This window comes from Buteo buteo, chromosome 1, assembly GCF_964188355.1.
Source record: "Buteo buteo chromosome 1, bButBut1.hap1.1, whole genome shotgun sequence".
Taxonomy (NCBI): Eukaryota; Metazoa; Chordata; class Aves; order Accipitriformes; family Accipitridae; genus Buteo; species Buteo buteo.
In genome coordinates this window covers 83568954-83586225 of record NC_134171.1, presented here as the reverse complement: position 1 = coordinate 83586225, position 17272 = coordinate 83568954, and the positions used below count along the sequence as shown (strand labels likewise).

Below are 17272 nucleotides of genomic sequence, written 5' to 3'. Positions count from 1 at the left end.
GGTCAAAAAGTATTAAAGCTGTATGTTATATTTTGTGACAGATTCTAAGGGGACTTCTGTCTGATGTGCACAGATCAGTGAGTTGCCAAATGAGAACTCCGCCTGCTAATTTACATTGCTCCTGAGTGCTGGCCAAAGGCCATCAGACCCCCTTCCTCTTAAGCACCTGGAAAATGGCAAATCACTGATCTAGTGCATAGGATTACAGGCATTGATGATCAACCTGCTGTCGAGTTACGGACGTGCATTGTTTTATCGGAGGGATCTTAGAATAGTCATGGAAACCATGCAGGGCATAGCTGTGTCTGTTAGACAGTTATTTGGCATTAAGTGAATTAATTGGATTAAGTGTCTATAGTGGTCTTAATACATGGCTGCTTCCCACTCAAGTTTATAAATCAGTTTGCTCTTCTGTGCCATTAAATACACGAGTGCAACGTCTTTCATCAGCTTGCTGCGTGGATGATATTGGACATATTCTTGGAGTGCACAGCAGGGGCTGATCCCCCTTGCTGACCTGTGGGCTTATTCTTGAATTTCCCCTCATAAGACAGAGCCATTTCCTTTCCGCCAGTGTGCTCTGGGACTGTTTTCTGAGAACAGACTTGCTGACCATGGGACTCTTAGTACTGAAAACCTTTGTGGTTTTTGTCAGGTTAGTGTGCCATATGCTTCCTGAGGTTTTAGGGGATTTTTTGCCTTTTTTGTGTGTGTGTGTTTGTTTTTGTTTTCCTGATGGAATAAACTTTGTATGGCTGGAGCATTGTGCCCCCTAAAGTTGATAGCAGGTTTTGGATCAAGGTTTCAGAATTATTTACGAGTAAGAACAGGATTTTATGGTTACAGGATGCATTTAATTAGTGTCTGGAATTTAGCCACTTATGTAAGTTTGTTTAAAAAAAAAAAAGTTAGTATTTTCCTTTAGGAGTTTTTGTTTTCTACATGTAGTTGTTCAAAATAATACTTAGTGTTAATAAAACTTAGCAACAGTGAAAAGAAAAATATTTTTCTTTTGCTTACTTCCTTATGCTGTACATTTTTGCACTGTTCTCCTGGGGTTTTTTGTTTTGGGGAATGTATGTTGCTTTTTCTAGAGCAAAAATTAAAATTGTTCACCGAGAAAAAATAAGCTTATGAAAACATACCAGAACCTGGTAGCATCTGAACCTACTTGCATGAGGGGAAGTGTGGTACCCTGATGTTTTATTTATTTATTTTTCATTTCACGTTGGACAGTCTTGAAGAGATTTCTCCCTTCCCAGCCCCAGGAATTTAGTGTGGCGCTTTTTCTTTTCGTGACTGCTGATGCGTGACTGCTGATGGATAACTTCTGTTTGTGGGAAGTTGAACGTGGGATTAATCTCATCTCTTAAAGAATGAGCTTCCTCCCCTGAAATCTAGATACACTTCTTGGAAACTTGCTGGGGGTATTCACTAACACTGCTGAGCTTGAGGTATGTGCAAACAGATTGCAGGCTGTAAAATACGAAACTGCCCAGAGCAAGCACACCCTCTAATGATGGTTGGTGTCTCCCAGGTCTGGCGTAGCAATGCCACGGTACTGCGCTTCACGCCCAGAGCACCGGAGCCTCCTGGGCGCTCCGCAGTGGCAGGGAGTTCCATTTGGCCTTGAGCAAGCAGCTGCTTGGGCCATGAGAGGCTTTGCTCTCTCCTTGCTTATGCCAGCCCACTGGGAATCCTTTAGCTGACAGTAATAAAGCCCAGCTGCTTAGAAATTGTTAGCGTCTTGGTGGAAAGCCTGGTAGGGAGCATGAGTCCTGGTGAAGGAGGCAGAAGACGGAGGCGTGAAGGGTGAAAGTCATCTCTGAGCTTTAGTTGAGGCCACAACTAGTATTAGTTCGTGATACCAAACCTCTTAGTCATGGCCAGGCCTGCTTATAGTGTTCAAGTCAGGTGGGTGTGTAGCCACAGCAGTTTTCAAGTGACAGGTTTGGCTATGCCCGTGCATTTTGCTGAGAAGTCAAGTCCTGGATTTCCCCCAACTCAGGTAGGCTTTGTTACTTCAGTTGCCTCAGTAGGTGTTCCTGCCTGATGACAGGTAAAAGCACAAGAAAATAAAGGCCAGTTGTGTGGCTGTTCCTTATTCTGAATGCCATGGAGTTGTTGCTTTTCCAGGTCCTTTCTCCTTTGCAGCTTTTCCCTTCTAGACATCCCTCTCCCAGACAACGTTGCTTCTTTTACCCAAGGTGATAAAATTGTAGCCTTCAGATATTAAGTTCTGTGCCTGGCCTAAAACATGACTCTTCCTGCTAAGGAGCACCTCCCTGCCAAGTAAGCTGCGTTAAGGAAATCATCACAGCTTGTATAAAACGAGTAAGGAAAGCTGAGGTGACTACAGGAATTGAAGTTCTCGGTGTAATCTGAGCTTGGTCTGGTGGGAAAGGTTGCCCAGCCTTTTGGAGGCTGGGAGCTGCGAGCTAAAATACAGCTAGGAGCCATGCAAGTGCTGCGTGGGCTTGTGAAGGGGGCACCCGGGGGGGGCTCAGAGGGTCTGCCAGGAACATGTCGTGTGCCGGGGCTGGGCCCGTGGCAGGAGTTGGGGGTCTGGTGCTGACCCTGCTTTCCTGTTAGGTTTCTTAGCAAGCTGGGAATTGCACGCGAGCTCCCTGCCCTCTGTGCTGGCACAGATTCTCAGCCTCTTGCCAGGGTCCAGCCCCGGGGTGGAAGCTGTGCTAAAACGGTTCAGGAACCTGGTGCATCCAAAGAGCTGTGCTGTGGCCTCGTTGCCTTTATAAGATATTCCCAATTGCACCAACGAAACTATTTATTTTATTCCCCAGGAATTCCTGCCTCAGTAATAGAGGTGTTTGGAAAATAGGTCCCTGCAAAAGAAACTTGTTGGACAAGCCTAGCGTTAGGTGCCATTGCCTGTAGTTGGGAGAAGATCCCTCCCTGCTGTGCCAAGTTCTCAGGCTTGTCTCCTGCTGGAGATCCCCACTCTTGTTTTAGGGTGATGGTGTCTGCCTGAGCTGCCTTTGGAGGTGAGAGCGCTCGGAGGGTCCAGAGGAGGGAGGAAACAGTATTGCTGTCTGTCTGCTTTGTGAATGGTGTAAAGATGTTTCTATGAAAAACCCTCAGTTTTTTTAGTGACTTCAGAGGGATTCAGCCTCGCTGGCAACCCGCTCCTTTTTATCCCTGTCTGTGGATGGGTGACTTGCAGCCGGTGAGCCATGAGAACAGTCAGGGCTGCAGGAGTGTCTTGCTGATGCTGGTTGGTAACACCATCAAGATTGCCTTGAATTATCGTGCTGTGGCATGGCACAGGGCAGGGAGGCAGCATGAGGTTTCTCTGCCGTGGCTGTAGTGTCTGCAAAGCCTCATTCTGGCTGACTTGTTCCAGATGGTAGGTAGCTAGCTTAATGTGGGCTGTCTTTGCTATCTTGCTGACATGGGCTCCTCCTGAGTTAATTAGCAGATGAAGTTGATGGTACCCATGCTTTGCTGTCTGCAGTCATAGAGGTCTGATCTATGGGGGGTGGATGGGGGGACAGGGAGAAGAAGTGATGTTTTCTTTACTTTGGTGCTAGCTGGGACTGCCCAGGCTCACTCCAGCAGGAGATGCGATTTTAGTCTCTCGCTTCCCTCTTGGAGACATCCACTTGGTGGAACATCTGTCTCTGTGACTTTGTAGCTAACTCCTCTCGCCCAGGCAAAAGAAACGGTCATGGGAGTTGGATTTCCTTGCTGGTCTGTTTGCAGTGGAGGCTGAGGACGTGTTCTGGAGAGGACAGAAATGTTCGGCTTCAGGAGGCAGTTTGGCTGTGCTGCGTAAGAGGCCTTGGTGGCTTATGCTGCGGTGGAAACTTGCAGTTCTGTAACATCTTACACATTGTATTACTTGTAGTTAGTCTCGAGCAGCTAGAGTGCAAGGAAAGCCTTTTCCTTTTCCGTTCTGTGAGGAGGAATAGCTCAGAATAAACTCCAGTGCAGAAAATAGGTGTGGGGCAGAGTGGGACTCTCCATGTTTATGGAAGTTGGTTTAGATCTCTGGAATAAAAAGCTTATCTCTGCCGCAGCCCCAAAACTGGAGCTGTGAAGCTCACCCTTGGATTCCTTGTGACTAGAGAGTTAATCCTTTTTTTCTGGTGCTGTAAATGTTTATTTAGCCATCTCTCTTATGCATTTATGGAGTTCAAACATTTTTTGAGTGTATGTTGGGCAATTGCCAGTGTCCTGTCCAGGGATTCTTTATGACTTGGAGCATCACCAGTAGTGATCAATGTAGTGGTGATCAAATGCCTTTGTGATCCCACCCTTTTGCAAGTGATGGATATGGAGAGGACTGTGGGAACATTCCTGTCTGCAGGCTGCATGCGAGAAAAATGTTTTGTCTTGCACTGCCTACCGAGTCCAGAAATGTTAAGTCTCTGTAGCAGTCTTTCAGGGCAGCAAAACTCGAGGGGGGTAAAAAGCCTGGTGTAGGGTGGCCTTCTGGTCCCATCTCCTCCTAATGATACCAGTATTATGGCTGTGCTGTGGACCTACATCAGATGTGCTTTCCTCTGGAAGATGTCTGGCCAATTAACATTTTTGGAAAGACAAAACACAGTCTTTCAAGGCAACCACAAAAATTTGGAATTAATGAGGTGGAGGGAAGGAAGTACTTCAGCTAAAATAGGGAATTGCTTCTTGAAGCTATGTCCTATTTATGAAAATTTCTGTATAGGCTTTCCCTGTTAAAGGCGGGAAAACAAAGACTTGCAGAAGGCAAGTGGGGAACATTATTGCTGTTGGAGTCAGTTGAGAACTTCAAGACTACAGACTAATGTTTCAAAACTGTCAGCTAAATAATTCAATAAAGCTTGACCTTTTCCTCTGCATGCAGATTCAGTTCAACTTAATTCCACTTTTGCTCCTGCTGAAGACAGAAAACTGCACGCTAAGGCAAACAACATTATTTGTAACCCTCTATTCTTTGATTGCTGACCTTTTCTTATTAATGATGAATGACTGCTGTGGCGCCCTAGAAGAGCTTCATGTATCAGAAGGGGTTATGCACATTCCCTTTTTTTTTTCCTAAGCAGATGCGAGGGCTATGACTTAACATTCAGAAAATGAGACCATACTGAGAGTGCATTAAAATCTGGTTTTCCTGCTTTGTTGTTGTTGTTGTCTGCGTTAGTTTCAGAACTGTGCTCAAGTGTATGCATTGCTTGTGAGAGTAAAAACAGTAGACTTGTCTAAATCTGAAATGTTTTCTCTGGCCTTTTATTTAATATCCTTAGTGTCATACGCATGTGCATGTTGCATATGAATCAAGAGGAGCTGCTCTGAGCCAGCTCTTTCAATCCAGTTGATACTGAATCAACACTTCCTTGGTGGTGCTGGACCAGGAAAGTTTTTATGAGGAATTTCAGTGTGTATCTAGCACTTGTTGGGATGCTAAAAGTCCTGATAGGGATTTTCCAAGGAGTACGCTTACCTGCTTCATTTAGATCCTCTACTAACTCCAAGTCCAAGACAAGTTGCCAGTGCACTGACCATATGAAATCACATAGCTGAATGATGATTGGTTTTGTTTTGGTTTGTTAGGGGTTTTGTTTGTTTGTTTGTTTTCGTTTTGGTTTTTTTAAGCCAAGACCTGTTCATACTCATTGCTGTGGTACCTGGGCATTGAAGAAACCATCTATTTATCTGTATTGGTGTTGTCTTAGGATTTTGATATGAGGACAATTTACTGTGATAAATCTGAACTCTTTAGTCCAGACTCAAGAGAACTAGTAAATAAATGATTTGAAGCTGTATGCCTTTACATATACAGATCTGCGTGCCCTACTTGGAAATGGGGTCTGTGCAGATAACTGCAGGACGTGTGCAGGGCAGCACCATGCCGTGGTGTCCCCCACCTGCCTCTGAGTAAGCCAGCAGGGTATGATATTAATGCAGATCCTGGTAGTAAGTCCCAGGGCTAATTAATTATCCAGGACACGATATGGGGCCCATTTCAGTCCCGGAGCTTGCTGAATAGGAGCTGACAAAATGTGCCCTTGATGTGTGGCTACAGTTTTTCAGGAAAGAAAACACAGGGTTAAGGAACGGCAAGCCAGCCCTGCTGGGCTATGCCTGCACCACCTCGCAAGGAAAGCTGCTGCTTTTTATGTTTGGAGTGGCCCTTAATTTGATTCAGGTATTGGAACAGTGCTGCCTTGTTACAGTTTTATAAGCAAGCCCTGTGGGCTGCTTTGCTTTCTAAAAATCTCTGTATTTTGCTCTGGTTGTGTTCACACCCCAAACTGGACTGGAAGTCTGGGGAAGGTTTGAGGAAAACTTGGCAATGGGATCAGATGCTCTGTTCCCCGGTTTCTGTTAATTCTACCTTCTTGTGCCCAGGGTCGGCGTCCCAGAGAGCTCCCTGCAAACGGCCTCTGTGTTAGTGTAACTGGGAGTCTCGCGGAGTTCACATATCACACTTTCCTCTGTGTCAAGTCCTGTGTTGTGCTGTGCCTCCAGCTGAAGGCTTTTAGCAAAGTATAAATCCACTTATTTAACTGCCTGTGATGCAGCTGTTTTAGGGCTATTTTAAGTGCATGACAGTGGAATACAGAAGGAAATGGCTGTTGTTGTTGTTTTCCTCTTTGCCTTCTTGCTGGACTATATCTCTATCTGTGGTGGTGTGTGACTGTGTAGCCAGAACGGCTGGAGAAGTGTAAAAGAACCGGGAAAAAAAAGGCATTTCTAATGTCCATATAGTGATGTGCCTTCCCGCCATCTCCCAGTTAGCTTCTGTCCTGCTGTTCTGTGTCTCGCTGTTAAGATTACATGTTCTCAAGTCTAACAAAAACTCGACCTTCTCCAATAGTTGCCAGCATAAACTGGCCTAGTGTCACAGACTGACTCGCGTGCCCTATTGCTGTGCAGCAGCTGGCGGTCTGTCGGGCCGCGGTCCTCACCAAAAACATTTTGTTCAGGGCTGGTGTGAAGGATCCTCCAACTTCCTCAGCTGTGCCTTGTTGAGAGAGGATGGCTGGGGATGCTAAAAGGGATATATTTGCCTTTCTCCGCATGTGGCACTTCAGAAGACAAAAGGCGGGGGAATCGCAATAAATGGTGCCCCATTTTTTGAAACAGGATGAGTGGAGCATTTCAACCTGGGGAGCCTGGCACTGAATAACAACTTGCATTTTATTTCATCAACCTCATACAAGCGGTCAAAAAGGCAGTTAGTTGCACCTCATCCTCCTGTCAGGAGGGAGATTGGCCAGAGAAGCAAAGAGCATCTGGTTCTCATTGGGCTCTGCCTTTGGATGGTCTTCATTCTTGTTTGTCACATTATGTCTTTTCCCCCCCCTCCCGTCCTCCTTCCTTCCCCCCCCCCCCCTTCAGTGAGTTTACAGGCCTTGCTGGAATGCACATATGGTCCTTATCATCCCTGAAGTCCAGCTTTTGGGGGGGGGGGTGGGGGTTAGCAGTTTGTGACATCAGGCACTGTTAGAGGCATTAGTCACTTTTATTCCAAATAGAAAGGTCCGTGGTTTTTGGAAACCTATGGGGGAAAATGTCTTTTATGTCAATTCTTGGCATAAATGGAACTGTTAGTGCTCTGAGCTTTGCTGACCTTTAGCCAAACATTTCGCCTGGAAGACAAATGTTCGTTCCCACTCTCTACAGCCACTTCTGAACTGTCAGATTTTGCTGACTTCCCTCTTCCCAGAAGAATGCGACTGTATCCTTTTTCTCCATCCTCCTGCTGAGTTGCTGCAGCTTGCCAATGTAAGCAATTCCCTTTGCCTCCCTGCCAATGTGCCTCAGAGGCGCGGGAACAGCGGCGGCTCCATCGGCTGCAGGGAGCGCGTCCTTGCTGCGTGGCAGGGGCTGCGTCTCGCAATTGCAAGCCACCGGCAACCAGGATATTTGGCGCTAGATGTTGGAGAGATGGGCCTCGTGCTTCCTTCCCCACGCTGCATCCGTGCTGGTGGAACTGGGACTGGGGCAGGAGTTTTGCTCAGGCGGATTTTGCTTTGGCAGGCATGGCGTGCGTGGGCCGCACCTGGGCAGGGGCCGGCTTGTGGTGCCTGCTCACTGTCCCCGGTGTCATCCTGCGATTCACTTAGGGAGCCAGCCTTGGAGAGAGGACGTTTCCTTCCCCATCACTTCTGCGTGTTATTGCCTGTGCTAATGTAAGCGTGTCCAGCATCACCCAGTCCCCAAGGGGTCCTCTTAGGGGAACCCCTTGCTTTGTCTCGCTGGCAGCCTCCTTTGGCTAGTGATTCCCCAGTTAAAACCTCTGAACTGTATTTGTAGAGCAATATTCTGTGTGAGGAGGGGCAGCATGAGACCCACAACTACCCTTCCCCATCTGCTGCTGCCTGGTGCTTTGTTGGCCAAATTGCTTCCAGCCTTCCTCCCACAAAATAACCTTTTCTGCTATCCCGATTCTCTGGGATTAAAAGGAAAAACCAGCACATTCAAGGAGAGCTTTTTTGTGTTCCTTGTGACCTCCATGGTTACTGAGCGAAGGAGCCAACTGTGGCATAACACTTTGTTGTATTTCTTGTTGCTGGGACTAGGGAGACCTGGCTCCTTGCTATTGTTTTAGACATTGCTGGAGAGCTGGGGCAGGGGACTTACTGAACAAAACACACTCTATTGACAAGCTGTGTGCCCCTAAGCAGTTATAGCTGGTGCCAGCTTTTATCCAGGAAGAGCAAGACAGTTTACTGAGATCCAGCCCTCGGGGGCAATAGCTGCAGCAGTGAGTCACTTGGTGAGTTGGTGGCAGGGCGGGAGGCATTAGCCATCCAGCTTGCCTACCCCTCTGATCAATCTTCATGGCTTGCTTGACACATTCATCTACTGAATGAGGATATGTCTTCCAAAGGGGTCTGCTCTCCCTGTTGAGAGACAAGGGAAGAAAAGAAAAGGGGGGGGGGGGGGGAGACAAAAAAAAAAAGACCTCCCAGACTTAAGTAGCTTGTGGAGACATCTGCCTGAGTCTGCAGACAGCCAGCAGCAGAAGCATGGAGACAGGAACTCCCCCTCCTCTGCTGGTGACACTGATGGTTATCCTAGCCTAAAAAAACAACAAAGAAGTCTTTCCTTTCTTGATTAACTGATTGATTGCTATGGGCTGTTTTCTTGTGGCACGACTGCACTAGCTGTGGCGAGGAGGGGAAAGGAATTGTTCTTTCTTTTCGTGTTCCCCCCCTTCCTGTTATACTTGAGTTCCCTTGTCCAAGAATTAAGGGTTTAACCATCACTTAAGTCTGTAGAAGGAAAGGGGTGGGGGCTGTGGGCCCTGTTTCAAGGAACTTAAACAGCGAGCGCGGCTCTGGCGTAGGCGCTCGGAATACTTTGTGTGCTGCTGGCAGGGACCCCGGCACTTGGGTTTAACGCAGGGAGAAGGTACTCTAGATCTGTCTCTTGTCGACTGCTATTTGCTTCTGTGCTCACTGGTCTTTCCTGAGCCACCTTTTTGTCTGAGCAGACTAAAGTGTTTCTGAGGTCCCTGGCTTTGGATGCAGCATCTAAGATTACTTCAGAAATGTGGGAACGTGCGCCTAGTAATGGGGCAAAAATGTAGCTGGCCTGAGCTGCTGACAACAATAAAAGCTTTCAGAATTTCTTAAAGGTGCCTCCTAAGTCGTGTGGCCTCAAATAACTAAACACTTGCTTCATATTTGTGGTTGAGCTCAATATTTTGCATACCAGCATTTTTCCCCTCTTGAATTTGAGGCTCGTTTTTGTTTTCTTTAACTCTTCGGAGGCCGTGTGAAGCTGACCCCCAGCTGCCAGGAGCAGTGGGCCTGGAGGGGCTGAAGGGGAATATTTTGCTGGCAGCCCTAAGCAGAAGGGGCTCTGCCAGGAGCTCGCTTGGGTTGAGGGAACAGCCATCATCACGGTTAAGTCCGGAGCGAGAACAGCAGACTGGGGCCATAAGTGTGGATGTCCTTGTGGACCCTCTCAGCCTTTTGGGAGTGATGCTCTTTTTTTCTACCCAGGAGAAGAGCAACTTTGCTTTATCTCAGACCAGCTACCAGACACCTTCCGAAGTGTAAGCGCATGGCTTTGCTTTGTGCAGCCTCTGGAGAAGTGATGCATTTCTAATCATGGGACCCACCTTTACATCCACCTCCCCATCTGCACACAGGCGTACTGTTGCTGACTCCAGTGAGGAAAATAAGTTTCCCCTTATCCCTGCTAGCTCTGCCAAGCCACCGTGGCTTAGGAGGAATGAGCTGATTCTCTCCTTGCACGTGCCTCGTCAGCCAAATTGTTTTATAAAGCTTCACTGAATTACATCCAGGAAAACCCGCTGTTTGCCACAGAGCATCCGCTCCAGCGTTGCTTGACCTATAAAACCTTTGCCACCAGGAGCTAGGTATGAAGAAAACCAGATCCGATGTAGACTTGACAGGGCTCTGAGATTGCAAACCCTTTCTTGTCTTTTGCAAGGCATTTCTTTCCCCTTAAAATTAAGAGCACTAGGACATGGGGTCCTGGCAATTAATCTTTTTATAGTGATGGTACGTAGCAGACGCTGTGCCTCTGGCAGCCTGTGTCTGCTTTACTTACCGCTTCCCTTACCCTGCTAGAGTTAAAACTAGCAGCTGCGATAACAGCATCTGAAAGATTGTTGTTGACCCAAGAAATATCAACTGTGGGATGCCTTGTAGGTCACTCTGGAAAGAAAAGTAAAGTGATCAGCATCTTTCTCAATAAACAAGCATTTATATGTTCATGTTATTCTGTAGTTTTTGTAGGGGTTAGCGTACAGCTCTGGAGATTCAGAAATGCTTCCCGCTCATGCAGATGGTATGTGAAGAGGGAGGGAAGATTTGCCCTGTAATATGGTGTTCAGGAAACGAGACATGGCTGTGTCTTAGGGAAGAGTTTAAAAATAAAGACTGCTCTTGGGATGTCTTAAGTTGTCTGACATCTGAGAACCTCCAGACGCCCAAGTCTCACAGTGTATCTGGTGCAAATTGGCTGATCTCTATGGAAGTCTGTGGAGCTGCAGTTTTACCCGTGCTGATCTTGTCCATTGCTCCTGAAGCTGCAAGTGAGGAGAAGTGCTTGACAAACAGTTATTCTTTCAGCATGCCTGGAAGAGGTCAGCGCTTCCAGATTAAGTGACTTGTCTGTGTCTTAACAAGGCATCTCTTAGGACTGTGTTACTGTGAGTGGCAGCTGAGGAGTTGTTTTAGTCCAGGAGTGTATTTAGGTGCAGTATTGGTGAAAGAGAGGACTTGTGCTGAACTCAAAGGCATGCTGAGCTTTGCTTGTCTTCTGAGGCAAAACGAGGAATACCTTTGGGAAGAAGTCAGTGAGGCAGGGTGATGATATGCCTTTACACTTGGGGCGAAGTGCCCGGCAGCGCTGCTGCCTTCCTTTGGAAGAAGAGCCCCGTGGCAGGAGGAATAAATCAGTGTTGTAGCATTGCTCCCCTGGCTTGTTGGGTGCACGCAGGGGTTCTGGGCTTGTCTCTGTGGGACAGGAGCCTTGGCCTATGTCAGCCTTTGGCCACTCTTCAGCTGCAGGCACCCAGGTCACAGTGGGATGACTCACTTGAGATCAAAACCCAGGCCACTGACTCTTTCCAGGAGCTTGTCACAACGATTCATAGCCAGAGCAATGTGGCCATCTGACTTAGCATCCCGTTGTTTTTAAAACACTTCTATTTTGCCAGACTGAATGCGTGAATCACTTGCCTGTTCTGCTAATTATACACTGAGCAATCATGCTTGTTGCTCTCCAGCAGAGGCTTCCTTTCAGTGTGGATAAAATCTGAGCTCGTGGGCTACTCTTGAGTTTGTAGTGATTTCAGTCCTTGCGCCCTCCCCGGGCAGCCTGGGGGTGAAGACCGTAGCACTGTTGAGCTCATAAAGCCAGAACTGCCCCATCCAATGCGATCAGGCTAATCGGTAAAATTGCCCATCGTGGTTTTGCTGATCGACATTCTTGGCAGACCTGTGCCTTGGCTAAAGGGGCCGCAGAGCCTCCATGGGGGGTCCTGCAGCTTCCAGCCTGCTGTGGGGAGAGCAGAGAAAGGGGTCAGGGTTTTGTCCTTGTGTCAGCATCCCTGTAGTTACAGAGCAGGAGTAAGCTATCCCTTTGAAGAGGGTGAAAGCAAGAGCAGAGGCCTGGCTGCAGTGGTAAGAGGTTATGCAGTGTGTACAGCTCCCTTTAATCCTTCTTCTCAGAGAGGAGCAGTCTGTGTCTGCCCCCAAAAGGTGCTGGCTCTCCCAGTCCATCTACATGCACTGGAGCTGGCTGTTATGTTGCACGATGCTTTCATTTGTGTGTGGAGAGAGATATCTAGAAACTCTAGTCCCTTTGGCTCTCTTGCCTCGTTCAAAATGCATATCTGTGACACTTCTGCAGAAATGCACATATTTTCTGTATCCGCGCTACTCAATGAGAAGTGCTGCAGTCTGGGGAATACTGAAGGAGGTGGAGACTTGGGTTTGCGTTTCATCTCTGCCCATGCCTTGGGCCTCTGAGCTTTTCATGAGTGCTTTTGTGTTTAGGGCAGATATCAGACTACACTTCTGCCTCGCGTTATGCAGCACAGCTTGTGAAAAATACTTGGCATTGAAAAATGTAGAGATAGTTTTTGTTTTTTCCACTGTTGATATTTGCCACTTACAGGAAAAAAAAGAAAGGGGAGGTACGCAGCAAAAAATAACTGACACAGATGCAAGAGATGAGTCTAACTCCTGTTCCTGCTGAGTAACTGATGATGAGGCAGTACTTGCTTTCCCAAAATATATCAGGGAAAGAGATACTGGTGCTGTGCTGAGAGATGTTCAACACCCACCACTTTCTGTGAAGCCTGTGAGTCATGGGCACCTACTGCTTTCTGGGATCTGCTCTGAGCTCCCTTCACTTAATCATAAACCCAAGCCCACTGGTGTTTTAAAAATACTAATGTTACAAATATTTAATTTAACCCATTCACATCGTGCATAAATCCCAGCGTATCCTTCCATTGCCTGGGGCTTTTCCTGGAAAGTCACTGTTGTGGGTAAATCAAGTGATGGTCTCTTTCATGGTGGTGGGGGTTTTTTTGGTTGGTTTTTTTGTTTGTTTGTTTGTTTTTACCCTGCTTGAGTGGAGGAGATAGCATCTCTTAACCACCTTAAGCTTCTGTGGTATGGTGCTGGTGAATAGCTATCCAGTATATGGAGGGATGGAGGTGCACAGTCTGGTGTATTGGCCTTAAGCCTTCAGACAAGCCTGGTTCAGATGTTAAGAGAAGGCTTAGGTACCTAGGACAGGTGTCAAGCTGCATGTACCAGCACGGCAAAAAGGAGTCTTTTGCCCCTTTGTGCCATATGGTGATGGCACAGACTTAGACATTTTGACTTTGAGATGTTGCCTTTCTCAGAGAATTTCTGTATTTATTTTTTCTTTAAGTCTGACTGGTATTTTCATCAACACTCTGCCCAGATGTAACTTATTTTTTCCTGCAGTTGATGGCAGGGCTGTGTGTTTTGAGGAGGGAAGTAGAGATGCTCAGCAATTGTGCAGAGAGTGGGAAGTCCTCCTCCGCTTTTGATTCTTATTTTAACAACTGAAGAGTGTCTTTTTCCATGTCTGGTCCAAAGCCCACTGATTTTGTGGAAAAGAAGCTGGTGCTTCCGGCATCTTTAAACCAGGCTGAGGCTGCCCACGACTGTAATATAGCTCAACAGTATGGTCTCGGTGGAGTGACTCTGCTGGAAATGTTTGGGTTTGGATAAAAGTTAGAATCTTAAGTTAAGGACAACAAACTTTTGGAGAAAAGCATCACTTGAAATAACAGGAGAGCTAGGTCTACCGAGTTGGTGGGGTTTTTTTGTTTGTTTATTTGATTTTTTCTTTTCTTTATCTGTGCTCAGGATGTTGGCATAACTGCAATTTGCCGGGGAATAGATAACTGGGCTGGCTTCTTTTTCCAAGCCTCTCTGTGAATTACTGTACAGCTGTTGTGGATAAGTTCTAAATATAATCTTGGAGTTGTTTCAAACCTCCCTTCTGCGAGGTCTGTGCTGCCCCATTACCCTCCACAGAACGGCCTTGGGGCGTTCGATGTTATCAGCTCAGGCCCCCCAGCAGTGTGGAGGAGGAGAGCGGGTCACCAGGGGTGACTTGCACCTCTGGGGTGCCTGGCCTGGCTGTTTTCCTGCTGAGGACGTGGAGGGACAGCACGGTGGGCTTTGTAGGTCAGGCAGGAGACGCCGGGAACGGTGCCCTGCTTTCTCCCCTCGTGTCAGATGAGGTTATTTGTAAACCAAAGCATCTGCAGAGCAGCGCGCGTGGTTTTTCCCTTCTGGTCAAGGCTTGTGAAAGCTGGAAAGAGGTTTAGCTGGCTTTAGAGGTGCTGTTGCCATCTAAGCTATGTCCTACTGTGGCCATGCCAAAGGGCTGCAGCGAAAGTGCAAGAGTGTTGCGTTTCCCTCGCACTGCTGGGAGAATAGAGCAAGTCTGAGAAAGCTCCTCCTTCCCTTTGGCAAACTGAGCTGAGGAGAGCAGGAGCTTGCCCCTCTGCTTGCCTGCACAGGTTTCTCTCAGGAACAGATTTTGGAGTTGCAACTAGGACTGCATCACAGCCCGTGTCACTCTTTCACGTGCTCTTTGGGAGAGCTGGCCTCACTGGGTGGTTTGGGGAAGCTCCCACGCTGCTGGGGGAGTCTTGAAAGGAGAGGTTGGCTGGTTTCTGCCATAGAGCTGTACAGTGGACACAGAGGAGGCAGACTCAGCTGCTTCAACTATTAAAGAAGAATTGATCTGCTCGCAGCTATGACCATGTTTCACTGTGTGTTTTCCAGGTGTTTGCCCAAATAATCGTCGGGTAACCCTAGGGGTATGTGATGCTGAGGCCTCAGGAACCATGTTTGGGTGTTGCAAATTGGTACAGGATCATGGTTTATTAGTGGCAGGCATGGAGAAACGGTCTGGTGGTGTTTGCATGCCTTGGGGTTGGGGATCTTTTAGCACCTGAGTCCCGCAGCAGAGAGCTGGACAGAAGTAAAAGGAGAGCATGTTTGGGAGGCAAACCTAAAACAGAAAGATCCTGTATCCCGAAAACTCATGCGTCGTTACACAGTTCTGACAGGACCAGGCACAGCCTTCTTCCCTGACAGGGGATTGCAACCCTGTTAAATGCCTTTCTTCTTGATCTTACAGAACGATGACCTTAGGAACTTGTCCCTCTCCGGCCACGTGGGCTTTGACAGCCTCCCTGATCAGCTGGTCAACAAGTCAACGTCACAGGGCTTCTGCTTCAACATCCTCTGTGTGGGTAAGTCGTCCTGCACCACCGGGCGGTCAGCTCACGGCAAGAGGTGCACGTGTATCTGCAAATTAGCACCTTCTCTGTCCTGCAAAGGGTAAGATCTGAGCCAGTGGGGACCATAGTGGCAGGGAAGTGACAGTTTCTTCCCAGAGCTGCTCCAGGGTAAAATCTAGTATCCCTCTTTTCCCTTTCTCTACCCTGTAACCTGAGTCAAAACATGGAAATTTCTAGCTCTTGAAATCTAGCCTTTTGATCATCCTGTGGTTCTGCTTTCCCCAAGGGCTGCCCATAAGGAAACTGAGCTGACTTGGGAACCAAATGTATTTTTAAAAGAATGTTAGTTTAAATCTGCCTCTCTCTGGGTTGGGCGCAGAGGCTGTTTCTCAATAAATTGCATTACTTCCCTTCCAGGCTTTGCCTGCCTGTCTCGCTATACTCTTAGTTTTTCCAGTTGGAAACGATGCCATTTTTAGTCTCCAAATGATGTACTTGAGAACAAAGCCTCGTCACCTGTTCCCTGCTGTATTTCATCTGGGTGCTGCAAGTTGGTTTTATAGCCTGAGTTACTGTGTTATTTTTCACAAATTGTTCAGAGGGTGAAATATGGGGAGGCAAGTTCTCTTGGCTATAGAGAGATAGCTTCTGTCTTGGTACTCTGTGGATACTACGCAATTGGAAATCCATTGCTGGGCCCTAGGGAGCTGTGTGCCAAAATGGCTTTGACCTACTTATTGGTGGACCTATTCAAGATGTCCTCAGACTGTGGTTCTGTCAATTGATAAAAATGGTGGGGTTTACTCTGAATTTGTCAGAGCAGTCTACAAACATCATCTTTCTGTTCATTGTTCATATAAGCCTGCAAGAAGGGAGTATTGTGCCTTCTAATTAGTGACATTAATTAGCTGGAAAAACCCCACAACCCTCTGACTGTAATTTTTCTACAGCAAGTTGAGAATTTCTGTCTGCAGTGCAGGCTGAGCTGTCTGAAAAGAAATCTGGCAAACAAACTAGACTCCTCTCTGTAGCTTTGCATGTCGAAGAACGAGATAAGAGAATAGTTGTACTTCTGAACACTCAAGCTACCAACCGTCACGTGACTCTCCTAGCAGCATGAAACCATTTAAAATTCAGCAGGAAACAGCCTGATTAGCAGGCAGCTCTGACCAAAATGGCATAAATTAATTGCCTTTTTCTCTTGCAGTAAATATTCATCTCTTAGCATGACTTGATATGTCTCCATTAACATAGCAATTTGGTCCAACTCTTTTCTCTTGTAAAATGTGCTCATCAACCACTTTTCACCCCAAATTAAAATTTCACACGAATTGCTGCAGTTGTCCAATGAATAGAAATCTCCCCCTTAAAAAAAAAAAAAACAACTTTCGAAATTGTCTTTTGAGAAGGGGCACAATTAATGTTGGCATTGTAATGTGAGATTTATAGTTGTGGTGTGCATGGGTAAAATGCTGCAAAGCCCATCTAGCACAGTGGGCAGCAGCACTGCATTCACATCAGGAGCTCACTAAAATATGTAGTTTCAGAGACTAACAGTCTGTGCCATCAGTTCAGGACTGATCTTTTCATGTGGGTTATGCTCTATCTGGATCTACATTTTGAGCTATAATGTCATGTATACTTTCTGTCTTCCCCCTTTATCATTTTTTCATTCTTTTTTAAAAGCTTGCTTTATGTCCTGCAGCTTCCCAGCATAGGAATGCTGTGACAAGCATATCTCAGCTCAATCATTTTACTGGGCTGTAAGTAATCGCTTGCCTTCCTGAGCCTAGCATGAAAATGGTCAAAGTCAAAGCCAGCAAAACGAACTGTCGAGTATCACAGAGCAACAGGCAGTTGCTGAGTAGTGGTATTTGTTTCTGTGGACACAAATACTATATGGTTTCCTGAGGTCTTCTAAGTGGAGGTTTTGCATATTTTGAGAGAGAGATTTTCATGCTAGGAGCACTGCGTACAGCCCAGAGAGATGCTTGAGGGCAATCCCAGGTGCATGTTCTCCTATCCCATCTGATATTTTGC

General features: G+C 46.9%; 1 protein-coding gene across 5 annotated transcripts in view; it reads left to right on the top strand.

Annotated features, from left to right (window-relative positions):
• The window catches only part of SEPTIN11 (septin 11), a 58591-nt gene that overhangs the window by 13913 nt on the left and 27406 nt on the right, over window positions 1-17272 (top strand). For 4 of the 5 annotated variants that reach the window (XM_075038812.1, XM_075038804.1, XM_075038790.1 and 1 more), the window contains exon 2: window positions 15130-15244. In XM_075038812.1, the coding sequence (XP_074894913.1) occupies window positions 15130-15244 (115 nt within the window). Of the gene's footprint in view, window positions 1-636; window positions 656-15129; window positions 15245-17272 lie in introns of those variants that run through there. The other variant, XM_075038821.1, reaches the window with a different exon arrangement.